The sequence below is a fragment of the Balearica regulorum genome, chromosome 2 (genome assembly GCF_011004875.1).
Source record: "Balearica regulorum gibbericeps isolate bBalReg1 chromosome 2, bBalReg1.pri, whole genome shotgun sequence".
NCBI lineage: Eukaryota > Metazoa > Chordata > Aves > Gruiformes > Gruidae > Balearica > Balearica regulorum.
Window position 1 is genome coordinate 10,070,129 of NC_046185.1, and position 19,251 is coordinate 10,089,379.

The 19,251-nt window shown below is 39.8% G+C and overlaps 1 protein-coding gene across 3 annotated transcripts in view; it reads left to right on the forward strand.

Moving 5' to 3' along the window:
• Positions 1-19,251, forward strand: part of ADCY8 (adenylate cyclase 8) — a 129,356-nt gene that overhangs the window by 34,522 nt on the left and 75,583 nt on the right. For all 3 annotated transcript variants that reach the window (XM_075743311.1, XM_075743312.1, XM_075743313.1), the window contains exon 3: positions 18,107-18,237. In XM_075743311.1, coding sequence (XP_075599426.1) covers positions 18,107-18,237 — 131 coding nt within the window. The remainder of the gene's footprint in view (positions 1-18,106; positions 18,238-19,251) is intronic.

The following is a 19,251-nucleotide window of genomic DNA, read 5'->3' on the forward strand; positions in this document are numbered from 1 at the left end:
AATTTAAATGTTTTCTAATGAAATGTTGTTAGCTGTGCTTAAAATATGTAGTTATATCAACCAACCAAAAATAACAGCCATAAAAGGTCCTCCAGTTTTGTTTTCAACACATTATAATTGTGAATAAACAACAAAGTTCTCAATCCTCTTAAGTCCATTTCGTTCCAACAATATCATCACTTTCCACTACCTGATTGAAACTTTGGGTCAATATTTTGAGTCTTTCTTTTTACCTTGATTTTATTGTAAGGACACCACAGGTAATTTTGCTTTCATCATATCTGGGCAATGAAAACAGAAAGTATAACTTTCTTAATTAGCTACTGCAAAACTTTCAAAAACAATGAGTATGTAATCTCCCTCATTGTGAAAATGCTGTGAAGTTGCCTTAACGAAGAACAGGAACCTGCATTATGTTTCATTTTCAGTTCTATTTCTCATCATATAAATCCCTAAGTTTTAAATGAATGGCATATTAAATCCAGACACATATTGAAATTATGACTTTATGAAGAATTGAATTTATAATATATCTCTGGTGTCCTTACCTGCTCTTTCTCCAGCAATTCATCTTCACTTGAAATTTGTCTAACATTTTAAACCTTCAAATATCACCATTTAATTATAAAGGATCTCTCAGATAACTTTGTCACTCTGCCTCCTTCTCTACCACACATACATATACCAAGTTATACATATCTGAAAACAACCTCCTTATTAACTAACCTCCTTATTGTGCAAGGAGGTTAATATTTGACTTCTTACAAAATTTCTTATAACTGGAGCTGGAAAAGGAGGCTTAAAACGACTAGGAAGAGAACATCACAGAAGTTAAGTAGCTAAATGGCTTTAAAAATCAGTCCACCACTTACCTCTTCTCTTGTAATAAGATAGCAACATTACAGGACCTGCTATTCACAGAAAAGTCATTTTACTCATAATTAAGAGACCTCCTATGTCATAGTCACACTTCTACTCTCCCTCCAAGACCTCTCTAGATCAATAAGACTAATGAAGCCCAGATAAAGCAATAAGGAAATATAGGTGGGAGGCTGCTTTCAAGCTAAGCAAAGTTGTTAGACTGTATCCTACTAACATGAATAACCTCTGGGTTGGACTAATGTTCAAAAAAAACAAAGCCTCTCTGAAACATTTTATTTGTATTATTTCTGGTAGATTTAGAGCACTTGATGGTATCTTATGAAAGAAGGATTTTCTCTGCAGTTGTTTGAGATGTCACGTGAAATCAGACCAGATCTGTGTGATGCTTATATTCATTCTCTGGTGAGGTGTTTGTTTTGTTCTCACTGTAGCAGGTTCTGCATCATTCATGAAAAGAAAACTCCCTACTTGGTGTGCAGAGTTCACCAGCAAAGCTGCACTGCCACTGCTATGTTAAGCCATTGGGAGGGACTAAACTCAAATCGGAAAGAAATCCTCCAGTTTTTAAGCCCTGAGAAGCCAAATAAAGACAATTATTCTACTTTAGGAGTACATTTGTAGAGTTTCAGTGGAGTTACCTAGTGCTAGAAGGTACTAAATCCACAATGCATTGGTCTATTTAGCTGTATTGTTTATATCCCCCTCCAACACAGTCTTTAGCAAGCAGACCCCTTTCTCAGCAGGCATCATCTCAAATTCTACCAAGAGAAGGTCTTCTTATATGGAAATTAAACTCCTTCTCAATGTCTTCCCTAAGCCTTGTGAATATTTTCCTGGATGTCCAGAACACTGGCAGAGGAAATGGAGGTGAAGGCTAGAAAGAACAACTAAGAGAGTTGGTGGAGAACAACCACTGTCTACCTCTAATCTTGCAAGGAATACTCATGCGAGAAGGTCCAGGCTGGCATCATATGTGATCTACTGGGCTTCTGGGGATGCTTCCCATCAAGGCGGGATGAAGACAGGCATCTGCAGGCATAATTATGGGTTTGGTCAGATTAGTGAGGAACAAGAAGAAAAACCATTTCTTCATTAAATGGTCTAATGAGAAGTTCTCTACGAAAACACCCTAGCAGATATTTCCTCCCTGCATGTCCTGCCACTGGCTTACTGGACACTTACTTTCCAGCTAATCTCTTTCTCTTAGAGGACTCCACAAATTCAATTAAAGCTCATTTTGAAAGTTAAAACACATTGGATATTATTTCATTTGATTTCCACAAAGGATTTGAGATCAACCACCCTAAAGAACCATTTGTCCAGATGAGAAGAGGATTGTTTTGTTTTCTGGATAAACACACATTCTATTTTTCCAGTATCAGTATAAGGGCTGTAGAAGGAGAAGACATCCCTTACAATCATAAAATCATAGAATAGTTTGGGTTGGAAGGGACTTTTAAAGGTCATCTAGTCCAACTCCCCATCAATCAGCAGGGATATCTTCAACTAGATCAGGTTGCTCAGAGCCCCGTCCAACCTGACCCTGAAAGTTTACAGGGATGGGGCATCTACCACTTCTCTGGGCAACCTGGTCCAGTGTTTCACCACCCTCATCATAAAAAATTTCTTCCTTATGTCTAATCTAAATCTACCCTCTTTTACCTTGAACCCATTACCCCTTGTCCTATCACTCCATGCCCTTGTAAACAGTCCCTCTCCAATTTTCCTGTAGCCCCTTCAGATACTGGAAGGCTGCTGTAAGGTGTCCCTGGAGCCTTCTCTTCTCCAAGCTGAACAATCCCAACTCTCTCAGCCTGTCCTCATAGGAGAGGTGCTCCAGCCCTCTGATCATCTTTGTGGCCCTCCTCTGGACCCACTCCAACAAGTCCATGTCTTTCCTGTACTAATGATTCCAGAGCTGGATGCAGTACTCCAGGTGAAGTCTCACGAGAGCGGAGTAGAGGGAGAGAATCACCTCCCTTGGCCTGCTAGTCACGCTTCTCTTGATGCAGCCCAGGACATGGTTGGCTTTAGTCTTCAGAACAGTCTGCTGTTGGCATATTTAATCTCTCCTGTCAGTTATCTGTGGAAAAACTGTAATCAAGTCTTAATCTCTTTTTCTGTTAGAAAACTGCTCTGTTTGACTATTTGTTTCCCTTTTACCTCTACTTCCAGAGGATTTTTTCACATTTTCCTCTGCAACAATCTCTATTTCCCATAGCTTTAAGAAGCTCCCTACAGATGAAGTCTGTTTTGGTTTTGGTTTTGTTTTAAAAAAGCAGCTTACATGTTGTGTAGGTTTTATCAAGCTCTTACAGATCTAGATTTTAATCAACTGTCAGTACTTTGCAGCCTCTAAAATAAAAGCAGATTGAACTGAGATTGGAAAGGACATTTTAAGAGGGTTAAACACTGTGAAGTCATCCTTTTTTTTTAATATATGTGCTAAGAATATGAAAATCCCTCTAAATAGGTATGAGGATAAAGTTCAGATTTGGTTTAAAAAAAGTAATCAGAATTTTAGAGATCACATGACCATTCTTTTTCATTGCAAAAGTAATTTAAAATGCTTCATAAATAAAAATTATCACAATAATTGAGGCCTTAGTTTTAAAGGGCAAACAATAACCTCACATATAAAAAATCTGTATAGACCTCTGGTTGGCTATTGCATTTTAGTAATCTTTTTTTCTTTATAGGAAACAGTCAGTTGAATGTGAGATGCTCAGAAATGTTTCACAGTTGCCCAGACTTTCTTTCATCTTAGTGCCTTTCTCTAAAGAACCGTGATCCCAATAGAAATTTTTTCTCGGTGTTGCTCCTTTGGTACTTAGAGGATCAAACTCAAAGTATAACATACTGGTTAATCCAACAGGTGAAGAAATATGCAAATTTTATATTGTTCTTCACAATCCATATCCATATTGTGATTCAGAGGTGACCTCTTTCCTAAGTCCCCTGACAGATTTTTCCCCCTTATTGGGGTGGAGGGAAGCAATATTTACATGCACTTACGCTTTTGTAGGTGACAGGGAACAGATCATAGGACCAGCATGTACATTTTCTACATCTTCTTGTTTCAAAACACCCCATCTGCTCAGCCCACTCGCAGTAGAAAACACAACATTTTACATGTCAGATTTTAGATGTTCCTTCACATTTGCTGCTGATGTTTGTTTCTTATCATCAGAGCATAACCCCCACATTTTGCTTTCAAGTAGGAATCTAAGGTAAAATCAAGATAAAAATCATCCTCTGCCTTCTCTTCCATTCCTTGCAAATCTGGAGTAGTCATATGGACTTAAACAGAACAATGAGATTCACAGCCAATGCTAGAGAGATGGGAATCAGACCCTGAACTGCAATTTATACAGGGGAAAAATAATCCCAAAGAGTGCCAGAACTTCAGGCATAGGAGCTTTCCCTATAAGAAATTTGTGAGAAGGAAAACTCTGCTTTCCCTCCCTAGCAGATAGCTTTTGGATTCACTAGTGAAAAAAATTACTTTCTGAAAATCCGTGTGGTTTTTTTTTTTCATCTCTAAACCAGGCTGTTCAAATGCTGTGCTGGTCAATAGCGATTGGGACTGATACCTCGTTGATCATGTTTTGGCGGCCTGTGCCTCCCATGTTCTCAGCTCCTTGCTAAAGACAGAGGTGTCTAATAAAAAAAAAAAAAGCCATTATCACAGCTGCCACTGACTAGCGACCCATGCTGATTGTCTCAGGGAAGTGGACAAAGGTGAAATGAGTAAGGGGAATGAAATAGTTTCAGCCCCCTGCAGTGATGAGGCTCTTCTGCCAGCTGGTCTGCAGTACCGTCATCTCTGCTTAAATAAAGAACTCCAGGCTCCAAATTCATCAGGCTGGTACCTTTCCTGAGCTCTGAATATAGTTACTCATTTTAAGGTCATTTTTCTTTCTTGTTCAGGATCAGAACTTTCAGAGTACTAAGGAAAGTTAGTATAAACTGAGTGAAAACCCTGAAATGACTGTAGGAGGACTCTAAAAATGTTCTCACAAGCATCACAATTAATAGAAACTCTGTGGTCCAGATAATGGTTTTAAATTATCTGACCATGAGCAGTATCAATCCTAAGTTAGCCAGAGTCAAGTCACTGATGCCATTGCTGAGGTAATTTAAGGTAAAACAGAATTTTTGGATTAATGTTTATGAATAGGCTGAAGGTCTTTCACACCATTAGTATTTAAGTACCCACCTACAACCCTATTAAAAGGGATCTGATTTTCAGAAAGTGGCCATTACTCCCACCTATAAAAACTTCCCAGGGGAAGTTTTATTCAGTTTGTTCTGTTTAGTATGGGATTCTTGTAAGTTGCTGACAGGGTGCATTCCTTGTTTTGATCAGAACAGATGACCTCCTAGCTCTTTTCCATCTTGTTGTTCTGCAGTGATTTAGTCATATAAAGCTGAAAAATAAATGGCATGTAAGCTTGCTGTCTGCCATTTTCCATGTCATTGCCTGCAATAACTGGTACTGTTGAGAAATTTATATTTTGCTGAAGTTGCCTAGTAATTTCTGAAACAAAATGGAAAAAGAAGCATCAAAATGAATAGAAAGTAGAAACAGTGCAGAACAATTACATGAGGATTCAACAGCAGACAAGTCAAAGCATTCCTAGAGAAGTGAAAGTATACCAGGGCAGAGCACTATGGACAAGTCAGATGGGGCCATTCTGGTATTTTAGAACAAAATTGAGTTGTAGGAGCTGTTTTACTCTCATTTTCTATTCCTGTAAAGTAAGGAATGACTTAAGATTATGCCATTATGTAATCAGTCTCTAGTAGATGTGTCTATCTTTCTCTTGTTCTTAAGGTATGGCTTCATCCTTCAAGCCCAAACTAACGGGAATTTATGGAAGCAAATACACTAGAAAACAGTACAATGCTTTTTGTTGAGTGTGGTGGGTTGATCTTGGCTGGATGCCAGGTGCCCACCAAGCCGCTCTATCACTCCCCTCCTCAGCAGGACAAGGAGGGGAGAAAAATAAGACAGAACAAAAACTTGTGGGTCAAGATAAAGGTAGTTTAATAAAGCAAAAGGCTGCATGTGGAAGTAAAACAAAACCCAAAGATTTATTCTCTACTTCCCATCAGCAGGCGATGTCTGGCCACTTCCCAGGAAGCAGGGCTTCAGTATGTGTAGCAGTTGCTCTGGAAGACAAATGTCATAAAGAACAAACACCCTCCCTTTCTCCTCCTTTCTCTCAGCTTTTATTGCTGAGCAGACATTATATGGTATGGAATATCCCTGCGGTCAGTTTGGGTCAGCTGTCCTGGCTGCATCACCTCCCAAGATCTTGCCCACCCTCAGCTTACTGCTGAGGGGGGCAGAAATGTCGGAGAGACAGCCCTGATGCTGTGCCAGCACTGCTCAGCAGTAGCCAAAACACCGGTGTGTTACCAACACCTTGGTGGCTACCGATACACAGCACAGCACTATGGGGGCTGCTGTGGGGAGAATTAACTCCATCTCAGCCAGACCCAATACATGGAGATATGTGTCTTATTTCCATATAAATGTTTTTCTTCTGGATATTTTCCTCTCTACAATCGTTTAACATATAATAAAATAAAATTTAAAAAAAAAGATCATAATGAGATTTGGAAGAAACAAATTTACAAAACTATAAAATTTGCCTTTCTATATATTGGAAATATCTAATGGATTACTATGGGGCTGGACAGTATCACTTGTAAGCATAAGTGTTCATGTCAAGAAGGCAGGGTGGTAAGAGAAATTGTTTTGTAACTCGTGCTTTTCATCCCATGTCTTTGTTACATGGTTGGGTTTCACAATGGAACGTAAGTCTAATGTGATCTTCATTCAGGAGGTAAAAGATCATGTGTTGGGATCCAGAGGTTCTGAAATTATTAAACCATTGCTTGTACTCAGTATAGACACTGACGAGCACTGAATTTGAGACCTGTAGCTCCTACTGCCTAAGCTAAAAGACAGCTCAAATGACAAAGCAGTGTCATGAGATAGTTTCATGACCCAGCCCAGCAGATCTAACAGCTGGCCACTGCTGTCGGGGAACACAGCGTGGCTCCCTGCAGCTCTTATCCCCAGACATGTGCTCCCTCCCACTCCCGTGCAATTTAGTGGTGCTTGTGTGGCCTTATGGTGAGCTGATTCATTGCACCAGTACCATACAGTGTGAGCATCAGCTGCACTTAATTTCAAGATCAATCATGTTACTTTAAGAAATCATTTTATAAATATTATCATAAGTATTTCATGGAGGAATAAAATTTTTCACTTAAAAGATACACGCAGTAGCAGTAATAGGTACCACGCCAAAAAAATCGACAGAAAAGGTTGTTCTACCACTTCCCTGCATGCTACAGGATGAGCTAAGTGTTTATGAAGCTAAAATGATACTGGGAAGGCATGAAAATGCAAACTGGCAGCCCTGGAATCAGCCTTCTACTACTCAGGGAGCAGAGGGTAAGCTGGCATTAAGATTGCGATACTCTTACGTAGCCAACTGGCTGATGAGAAAGGCATCTCCTTTGACACCTGGCAATAGACTGGTAATCATCAAGCCCTGCCAAGATTTTGTAATGTTGTTTCAGGTATTAGAATCTTCAAACTACTCAACATCCAAACAAAGCAAAGGACCAGCAGTATCTTGCAGCCCTTCCCTTCAGCATGTGCTACATATATTGTTTCATGCTGTTCTGGACAACAGCATTGAGGAAACAATATCGGATAAAATGTCCTTCCTACAAGAAGTGTATGGAAGAAGCTTCTTCCTGCCTGCGTTACAACAAACTTTATAACACTCCTCAGTTAATAACTAATTAGGCACCATTATAAAAAGTCATGACTCTCATAAACATTGGGTTATCAGTTTGGATGAGACTCTGGTTACGTTTCATAGCCAATAGTTAAACAAAAGGAGACTCCAAAACCTCCTGTGTGATCTGGCCTTGTTCTTCTTTGAGAACAGCAGATGCCTAAACGGAACATGCAGCCAAGGATGGGATGAGTGGGAATGATAACTGCCAGATTTCAAATAAAAGAAAGTTGATATAGCTCATATCGCATATTGCAGCAGTAAGTAGTAAAAGCTAACAGGCAACCTCATAACCCCACAAGTCTGAACATATTAGATATTGCAGTTCCTTCCATATTTTTAATTACTTACCGTTGTCTCGATAATGCACAAGAAAGAACAGCTGCAAATAGACTGTCCATTGTGCACTAAGTAAGAATGAAGGAATTTCTCTTTAGAGCTGTTCATCATAATCAGAGGTGCTAATTTCCATTTTCTAGAGTGGCATCTACAGTAATTACATCTATTCTGAACATTGTCACTTTTTCAGTAGAAAACAATACCATTTTTATCTACTTCCTTTAAATATAACAGGAGCTCATGTACTCCAGAAAGGTTAAAACCACTGCTCTGAACAGCCCTTTTCTCATCCTCTTAAGTTCAGTGCTTAAGACAATAAAGCCTCTATGATATTAATTGGTAATGTTGTTAAAGCCAAGCTTGATGGTTCTGGCAAAACGATTGTTAAAAATCAAGATGGGAAGTGTGTAGCAGTTTCTCTAGAGTCTCTGCTGAGTTAAATATTTCTGGGGTATGTCCACTCCAGTTTTACGGAAGCATCCTGGGAACAGCCATAAGCAACCTGTTCCCCTATCCAAAGACTTCCTCCCACAAGGTGTATGTAGGTTCACCCATCTGAAAGTATGTGTAGAGGAAAACGACAACCTGAACTGAACAGTCATTCAAGAGGGGCTTTTCATCCCTTGGCAAATCCAACCCTGATAAAGATGTTGAGAAACAAAGGAAAATCCCAGGGCAATATAGGCAGCATTTCTTCATTTGTTGTGTGCCATCTAAAGGGAATCAGCGCAGGGAACTTATGCAGACAGCAGACCCTGTGATGTGAGGGGTGATGCCCTCACATGACCTGCAGAGAAGCCTTGGGGAGTTTGACCTTCCTCCTGGCAACCTCCTGCAGGCCCCAAATTGCTTGTTCATATTTTGTGCTTATTGGTATTTTGTTTTCTTTAATTACCACCAGTGGAAAGGTTTCCAGTTCAGTTTTTATTCACAAGCCTGAGACCTTGTGCACTGGTTAATTGACTGTTCTCAAAAATTCTTCCAAAGGTTCTTATTTACTCATCAGGGACATGTCCCACTTTTCCACAAATGTGCCTAGCTACATTTGTGCAGTTGTAAGCACTATTGATACCCCCTGATTACAGCACCAGGGACACAAGGGATCAGTGCATGCAGACCAGGGAAGCTGTTCAACAAATAATGACTATTGCAGATGCATAAAACAAGAAGTGGGCATTAGAGAAAGTACCAATGTTACGGTTTTAGGACTTTGAACAGACACGTGTTACTCATGAAGTTAATTTGTTTTAGCAATGCAGGATTTATTTCACTGTTCCTATATTTTCCTGAAGGAGATTGAGTACGACTCAACTCTGTATTTAGAGACCTCCAAAACTAGGTGACTACATGCTCTTTACATCCCTGAGCTCCCACTACAGTCAGCTGAGATCTAGTCAATACAGACAATGGAGCCCAGAGAGACCTGTAGTGGCACCAAAATAGACATTTACATCTGATCTGTTGAGTATCTCTCCAGACTCACTGGATAGATTGGAAGCTTAGGCATACCTACACTGTAGTCACCAAAATTCAGGTGTCTGAATCCAGACCTGAATTCTACCATCAGTTTGTTACATTTAGTGATTTCTACTGGTCTTTTTCTTTTACTTGTTTATTCTTTGGGTTAAAGGTTCTTTTTTCATTTATTTACTTGAAGGTCTGACTGCTCCATCTTAAAGACTAGAGCTGATTCATGTCATGAATGGTTAATAGGAGAATAGATCACCAGCTCTTTTGTAAGATCCTTTTGTTATCTTCTTTCTTCTATGTCTTTTCTCTTGAACAAATATATCTCTGTTCTTTTTCAAACCACTAACCACTACTGCTGCTCACCTTTGAATTGTCTCCACTTAGCCAATTGCTCAACCAGCAAGCTTTCAACAAAGCTGGATAGTGTGGTTTCCTTCACTCTAGAGTTCATAGCACTTCCTTATAAGCCCTTTCTCTGAAAAAGAGAAGATATTTTGTCCTCATGCCTCCCTCTCTGAATATGTCTTCTAGGAGAGACTGACTAGAAATACAAGGACTCTTCAATCATGCAAAAAGTAAGGTACAGAAGACTGTAGAAAAATTGCAAGTTTCTTCTCCGTGATCTGCTGCTGCTCTTTTGCAAACGGCCTCCACACATTTGTGCTGTTCCACAGTATCTAACTCTGTGAAATGGGAATAGTAATACTTAGCTAATTAAAAGAGGAGTTATTTGGCAAGGATCCTTATATGAAGGGGACAGTGACCTGACACTCATTCTCAGATAACAGAAAATCTTTTTTAACTGCTGGATTGAAGAAAAGTGATGTGAAAGGCCTGTCAAGAAGACATCCTGGTCCATAGAACATTAGCATCAGCTGTAGGAAAAGAAAGGATGGACATGACCTACACTAGAGTCCATCTCTCAGTGCCCGGTTTCTAGATGGGGCCTGATTCAGCATCCCCACCACCCTGTCAGTCTGGCATGGTGTAAAAGCAGCTCAGAGCAGCAAAGGACAGCTGATGCCTGTAGAGGGAAGAATTTTCTGTCCTTTGAATGTTTCAGTAATAGAGAAATGACTAGTGGCTGGAGTGCCTTGTAAAAATATATATAGACACACACACATATGCACATTTACATGTTATTTTTCTTGTAGTGTTCCTCCGTAGCATGACATATGTAATACAGAATAGTGACATGAGCTCTATATGCACTTTCAGTTGTGATCCTGACAAGAGCTCTTCACACGCTATAGTATTAATAGAGGAAGACTGCAGCAGGAACACAGTAATTAACCTCTGTTTTATGGGTCATTGCTAGATCTTATGTGCAGCCAAGAGCGTTTAACTTACCTTAATGAGTAGCATGAAGGTTAAGATATCAAATGTGCTGGGCACACTTTTCTTGGCTTAGTGAGCATGTGCCAAGTGAACTATGTTTTATTTTAAACAAATGTTCTAGAGCCACTGCTTGATACCTTCTTAAGTGAATGCAAACAAGGAGTATAAGCTTTTCCTGTTGTGAAAAAAGTACATTCTCCATTTTAGCCATATGTCTATGAAGAAATGGCCTTTTTTATGTTCTCTCATCACAGATTTCATAAGCAGTTCAATAATAACCAAGATTTCTGTTTGCTTTCTTTCTTTTATCTTCTTTTCTTTTTTAATTTGTATTCCTATTTGTCTTCCTACAACGATAAGGCAGGAAAAAAAACATATTTCTTTTTACAGTGAAAAGATTTTGTGCTATTGTGAAAGTATCTTCACAGGAACTCATCGAACACTTTAATCATATGTCTTCCTGAAAGACTGATCTAATTTATTCAAAGGATGGATTTATTATACGGTCAGATTGAGCAATGTATCTTAATAGTGAAGGAATAAGAGAATATATAGCCTAAGTGCCTTCTGTTATAGGAGGCTGAAGGATGCAAAATATCAAAAATGTTTCTGGTTCCTGGAATATCAATCAGCAGCTGTTCCCAAACATGCCGTCCTAAGATGCCATGGGACATTGCTTGAGAGTGGAGCTACCTTAGGGCTAGACATTCCTGTAAAACACTGGGTTTGCAGGAGTGCAAAGGACCTCCTGAGGGACTGGTTTTCTTCTTGCTATCACAAGCACCACACCCAGTGTTTACACATCAGAAGCAGCGTGGAGGATAGCAGAATTCCTAGGTGAGAAGGGTGGAAAAAAGTCAAGACAATGCAGATGTGCTAAAATTAGTACAACCTGTATGGGGAAACAGAGGTCTGAGCTGGAGCTTTTACCAGAATAAAGGATGAGCTCACTGCATGATAGCTCACTGCCTGCTCTACATCAGCTATCACTACCTGGCATAATTATTTTTATTTTTTTTTTCTCTCCCTCCCAAAGGCAGCCTTTGATTTAGTAAAGGTTTGTAGGACAGGTGGATAAAGATTAGTAGAGTCTCAGTTCTCTCATCTTCTGTGTTAGCATGTTATACAGGCTTTCTCTCTGCCCAGGAGAAAGCTGCCATCTCAGAGTGGAGCATTGCACACCTCCACTCCAGCAGAAGCTATTAGCAGCATGTGTTTTGCCTTAAGTAAACGTACAGTTCACCTCAGCTGGGGTTGCCATCTAGACAAATGAAGGTGTTTATCCACAATGTGTGTTCATTACAGCTGGGGATTGCTTACTAACCACTGACTAAGACTGCTCATAGTGGGAATTCTTCATGATCTTTATTGTAAAAGATGTAAGTTAGAAACAACGTTGCCTCCTCGGAATGCTGGGGAGGGGTGCCTTCATTTTTCCAGGTGTTTCATCTATGGCTACACTTGATCCACAACATCTAATCCTGCTGGCATTAAAGCCAACATTTTCATGATTGTTTTGCCTTTCTCTCTCATTCCACCTATCATCTCTTTTCGCTGTGTCTTGTTGTCTCTGAACACATTTTGCCCCTCAAGAAGGGACATACCCCACAGCCTGGATAATATCAGTTTATGTTATGTTCTCCTAATACCAACCTGCCTCACAACCACCTCAACATCAGTTTTTCTGGCAGAAAATAGAAATTATATATAACATCTTTAATCTTCTACAAAAAAACCTGATGGTACAGAGAGGAACTGATGCCAGGACTCCTGAGTGTTACATACTTTGGTACTTGTGAAAAGTGGCCCAGTCTTCATCCTTAAATATGATCTCACTGGAGCATGCCAAAACAGCCATGGGGGTAAGCAACTGCAGCCAGAAAGAGAGCTAAGCAGTGCCAAGCTAAATGCCAAGACACCATTATGGTGAAAGGAGAACCTGAAAGCTCAGAATCAAAATCTTTCTCTTTTGTAAGATTTAGGATTTCTATGCCAAAAAGCATTGTATTGCCTGTGGCATGCATTTTCACTTATATTTAATCTATGGCACTCAGTAGGGATGGTGATCTTCTTACAGCTGGTACAAGAATTACATATTCTTCTAAACCAACCTGAAATTGCCTTTTTCCTCATATTTCCCCTGGTTGTGACCAAAATAGACCTTTAGGAGACCAAAACTCTCCTGAGGTCTGAGAGGTGAGGTACAAACAGAAGAAAAGACTGCTTCTAACGTAAGGAATAAGTAAGAAATATGGATAGAAAATGAAAGTGCTGTATAAGTTAGGGTCTTCAGCCCAAATTAAGGCAATAAGAATCAAAAAAAATGGCCACTGCCAAAAAGTTGTGGCAAGGATGAATTTTTCACCCGGCTGGCTAGAACAGGACACAAAGCAAGATCAGGTTGGTTTGGCTGACCAAAAAAATCAGAAATCAATATTAAGATTTGGATCAAGTCTGCCTAGAAATGGTCATAAACAAAACACATCTATTTATGATGTGTTAGCTTCATACTAGTAATTAGATTTTATGAGGTGGGCTCTGTCCTGCACCAGGGCTCCTCTGGAATTGAGCTTATATCCTAGTTTGCAGCTCCTTCCTAGTGAAGAATTTCTTGACAATGGTGGTAATGAAGTATCTGTTTCCTTACATTTTAAAAGCTTGAGTAAGACTTAGTCCTAAAGACCTGCAATCTATTAGAATTTCTAAATATCTTAACACTTATAAGGCTAACTCCAGGACTCATACTTTTTCTCATCAAATATTTATATGGCATTATTTTGAATTACTTATTTTATTCCATAATCATATTTTCAGTAAAGAGATTTTGAACATTTTCTTTTCTGAAACTGATTTCTTCATATCTTTTTGCTCCTTCTTCATGTCTGGGTTCAACACTGATCTCAGCTCCCAGATTTGCAAAGGGCCTTTCTTAAACTGTGATGAGTGGGGTGGAGTGGGATGGAGAAAGGATTTATCAAAATAGCTGCCTTTCTTAAGGATGAAAGAGAAGAATAGGTCTGGAAACCACCTCTACACCCCATATGGCACTTTATAAGTGCTTTCTCCACAGTCGTATCACTAATCTGCTTTGAAAAATAGAGGAAGAGATTCACACTGCACTGTATTTCCTCCGTGGGTATTGCCTGGGAGACTTTCTTCATTGGTGTTTTCCCCCTCTTTACAGTCTCCGTATATGCCTGTCTTGCAAGTTCACATCTGGTTTTCTCTAGACCTATATTGCCCAAAATGTCATCTGAAATGTGGTGTTAAGTAGCTTACAGAACTGACATTCTCTTCTTCAGTTCAATAAGATTTCACTCTTTGCAATCCTGTAAAGCAAAAGATGGTTAAGAATTTGGAGCCAGTTAGTGAAATACTGCTAGCTTTGCCTCAGAGTGATTTGGAGTGATATATTCCAATACTGGACAAATCTGGTTAATCTAGAAAAGAAACACTGAGTGCAAGAGGACACAATAACAGTATTTCCGTACAGAAAGATTTTTGCAGGGAAGAAAGCAATCAGTGATTATCCGTACCCACTTTGAAAGGATAAAAAGAAAGCTTAATTTGCAGAGAAGCAGACTTGGGTGTCATACTTGCAAAATCTGCAAGAGCTGTCAAACTGATGAGCCACTGATACACGGACATTGTGAAATCTCTCAAGGGTTGATCTAAGCTTTCATACAAGAATTCAATAATCTTTTGAGAGCTTGGCTGACCCTACTTATATTTGGTTAGTAGTTATATTATGACAGGGGCTGGAAAGCAGCACTTTTGTGTATATGTGTATATGTACTTATACACAAAACCTAAATGTATAGGTACACTAATATATACAGATGTACTGTATACACACACTAATGATAAACTAATATACACTCATACTCTACTATTAAACATTAATAATATACATTACTAACACACATGTGCAGATATGTAATTATATCTCACTTCAACTTGTCTAAAATGCTTACGCTTCCTGAGTGTTCCTGAGGCACAGAGAAAGGGGAGTAGAAATACATTCCCCAATCTTCCTAGTAGAGAGGGACAGTTTGAATGGCTTTATTTAAAGAAGTCATTTGCATTCTTCCTTACCTAAATCAGTCAGTCAAGGGACATGCTAGCCCTGAGTCCTGGATGCACTTTCTGCAAATGCCAGCTCAGGGAGTTCATGCACATTCCTCCAGTAGCAGAGGATGGACCTAAGCTGACTTCACATGACTGGACCTACTGCACACGAGCAGTCGAGTCAGCCCTTCTCAGAAGAACCGTATAACACAACTATGTGTGCAGAAAGAGCTAAGGGACTCAAATTACAAGTATAACTAAATAATTGATTTTCATAATTGTCATCTAGCACCAGAGGGGTGGGTGTGTGCTCACACAGTAGATTTATGTCACCAGTTCTCTGTGTGGTCCAGTAGCTTCTTGGCTAGTCATCTGTACAGATGAGGTAACAGACTGGTTGGACACAATGATCTAACTTGAAACCACCCTGAAAGCAGGAGATTGACTGAACCTTCACAATTAAACATTGATGGACTCTTACAGGACCTGGGAATTTTGGGCAGTTTTAAAAACTCCCAGATGCAGCTCCTGCTTTGTTTAGTCCCATTTATATATTTAACTGTGTTAATTAATATTCTGGGTGGAGTGTCTCATCCAGGACCTTTGCTAGGTTTTTCCTGCTGCTGAAGTGAATAAATTGTGCATGGATAAGACATTTGTAAATACCCAAAGTAGACAGTAGAAACTGTCCTTGCAAAAACATTCTATGGAACTAGTCTTTTGTAAGTTGTTTAGATATTTAAGAAATGTTTAGTATGTGGTTAAAGTATACCAATAGCAATTAATTATGTAGGACTGCGGTTGTCACATGGACCACCAGCCAACCAGGTTATAAGAACTGAGCAGAACAGTCATGTGAGGAGTCTCTGCTGACCTAGCTGAAGACACTGCCATGAGGACCCTTGCAATGGAGACTCCCACCACCACTGGCAACCAGCTGTCCATTTTGGGAGATTTGAGGCTGTATGCGATCATCACTCTATGCAAACATCCCAATAAATTAGTTTCTTCTTTCTAGACAGGCACTCTGCCGTGAATGTCCATGCAATGAATGAGTGAAACCCTATGTGCTTCCTTAGGGCCTAAAAGATGATCAGGAGCAGGCTGTCATCTGCGGAACAACCCGTTTTCCCCACTCCTACATGCCTCAGGGCATGGTAGAAGGCTATATATTCCATGAACTGTTTTGGTGGCTGCTGTTGTACAGCCCTTACCGTACGATGTGAAGAATCCATTATGCGACAGGGAGATCGTACAAAGCCTTTGGGAAAAAGAACAGTCAGCTCTGGGTCAGCAGAACAGCTCAGCCCACAATCTGTCTGGGGGGGGATCTTCAAAAAAGAGGTAAAGTGGGCCACAAGCCAAATGAGTCATCCTGGAAACCTGCTTCACTGACACATATAAATGTCTATTTCTGAGATTATATATAGAGTTTTCGAGGAACTTTGAAATCCGGTCCCATTTGTCAAAATGATGTAAGCACTTCAATGCCACAGACTATCGAGAAGACCCTGAGATTCCCAAGTCACTTTAAAACTTAGTTCCTGTTAACTATTGTAACTCTATTGACATACAAACTAGTCTATGGCTAAAACTTTCCTATAAAACATTTCTTAGGTGTGCATTACTGTATATTATCCCTGTCTTTGATCTTTGACAAGACAACTAAGCTTTGTCTAAATGTTGTCCTTTTCACTAAGCAGAGTCAGGTTACTCTGCATACTTTTTGCTTTATTTATTCTCTGGTTTTTTTGTTGATTGTACAGTTTATTAAATGTATATATCCGGTCACAAGTGGTGTTCTCCAGGGCTCAGTATTGGGTCCAGTTCTCTTTAATATCTTTATCCATGATCTGGACAAGGGGATCGAGTGCACTCTCAGTAGCTTTGCAGATGACACCAAGTTGTGTGGGAGTGTTGATCTGCTTGAGAGTAGGAAGGCTCTGCAGAGGGATCTGGACAAGCTGGATCAATGGGCCAAGGCCAATTGTATGAGGTTCAACAAGGCTAAGTGTCAGGTCCTGCACTTGGGTCACAACAACCCTTGCGATGCTACAGGCTTGGGGAAGAGTGGCTGGAAAGCTGACAGATGGAAGAGGACTGGGGGTGTTGGTCAACAGCCAGCTGAATATAAGCCAGCAATATGCCCAGGTGGCCAAGAAGGCCAACTGCATCCTGGGACTAGGGAATTGATTGTCCCTTTGTACTTGGCACTGGTGAGGCCACACCCCAGGTACTGTGTTCAGTTTTGGGCCCCTCACTACAAGAAAGACATGGAGGTGCTGGAGCTAGTCCAAAGAAGGGCAACGAAGCTGGTGAAGGGTCTAGGGAACAGGTCTTATGAGGAGCGGCTGAGGGAACTGGGGTTGTTTAGCCTGGAGAAAAAGAGGTTCAGGAGAGACCATATTACTCTCTAAAACTACCTGAAAGGAGGTTTTAGTGAGGTAAGTGTCGGTCTCTTCTCCCAAGTAACAAGTGATACGACAAGAGGAAATGTCCTCAAGTTGTGCCAGAGGAGGTTTAAATTGGATATTAGGAAAAATTTCTTCACCGAAAGAGTTGTCAATCATTGGAACAGGTTGCTCAGGGAAGTGGTTGAGTCATCATCCCCTGGAGGTATTTAAAAGATGCGCAGATGCGGTGCTTAGGGATATGATTTAGTGGTGGCCTTGGCAGTGTTAGGTTAACAGTTGGACTTGATGATTTTAAAGGTCTTTTCCAACCTAAATGATTCTGTGATTTTATGAATGCTAAACACGCACTCTGAAAGTTCTGATAAATAAGCAACAATAAAAATTTTATCCTACTTTCAAATTCCTCTGGCCTATATCTGTTAATCTAGTTACCACTGCTTGAAATTCAGTGCTTGATATGTTTGTAAGTGATGTTTAGTGAGAAGCTTGTAATGGAGGTAATAAGTAGGATGGAACTTTAAATAAAGAACAAGTAAGCTTAAAACATTAGAGGGAAGAAATTCTAGGAAGAGAAGGAGAGAGAACAGTCCACATTCTGGACTCAGGTTAGTAATGTGAATTATCACAATTGGTCTGATCTTGAATTTTTAGAGGGCAGGGTCATATCTTAAATTGCCAGTTATCCAGTTCTTTAAAAAGGGCAGAGCTCAGTTTCCTGTGAAGTACTAATTCAGACTGATAGTGACACTTTGGTTTCCTCTTCCGTTTTAGGAACGGTTGGTGCTCTCTGTGTTACCACGGTTTGTAGTCCTGGAAATGATAAATGATATGACCAATGTGGAAGATGAACATTTGCAACACCAGTTTCATAAGATCTACATTCATCGTTATGAGAATGTCAGGTGGGTGCAGCAGACTCTCTTTAATGTTTAAGGTCTCAGATGCTTCTAAGTGTCTCTCATTTGAAAGTTTCCGTTCCATTGCATTATTCATTCATAAATTAGGAAATTAGTGTACCATTTTTTAATCACCGAGCAGATAAGCACTTTGGTGCCTTCTTTTACTTATTAGGATGGCTGGATGCCTTTGCCATGGCAAGACCCATTTGAACTGAACACTGGGGGCTGGACCATTTATGTATTTTTTCACTTTAATTAAGTGATCAGGTTTGCACAGAAAGGGGATCCCTGCCTGCACGTGGTCATAGATTCTGCCACAACTTTCTGGTTGACCCCACGTGCTGAGAAATGAGATGAAGACTTGTAAGATGTTCTGAAGGACATAAACATGTCATGTGGCTCCTCTGTTTAGTAGCCATTTTCATTCAATCATTCTTATAATTTTCCTAATTCCATTTCCCTTTTTATTCCCCTCTCTAAATTTTGTCCTTCCTGAAATTAGTTAGCGGGAAGGTGATAGTTATTGAGCTGCTACTCAAAGTAATAAGTCCTCATTGTACATTTACAACAGAATGATCAGCTTCCTCTTCATGATGTTACAGAATTTCTGATTTTATTGTGGTTCCTGACCATCAGAATATTTAGCTAAGCCAAAAATATTTGCCATAAATTTGTCCTAAACCACAAGGGCAAATGATTGAGTGTCCATCACTGAAGGAAGTGATAAATAAGCATCTTTGAATATGATGGGACATGGTTTGCTAGGAAAGCATGTACTTGGCCTTTTGATGAAACCCAAATATAACTTTGTCTGGATGAATTCAATAAACATAATTTGAACTTCTGCAGAAGAGTAAATTGATTATCTTCTTCTTCTGTGGCCTTGCAGTAGCTCAGACATATTATTTTATTAAATCTGGTGGAAAGTATCAGGAACCTTTACAAAAGGTTTGAATTGCACTACATTAAAATGTCTTCCATTACCCTGTTTCATTCTCAGAGTAAGTGTTGCTGTAA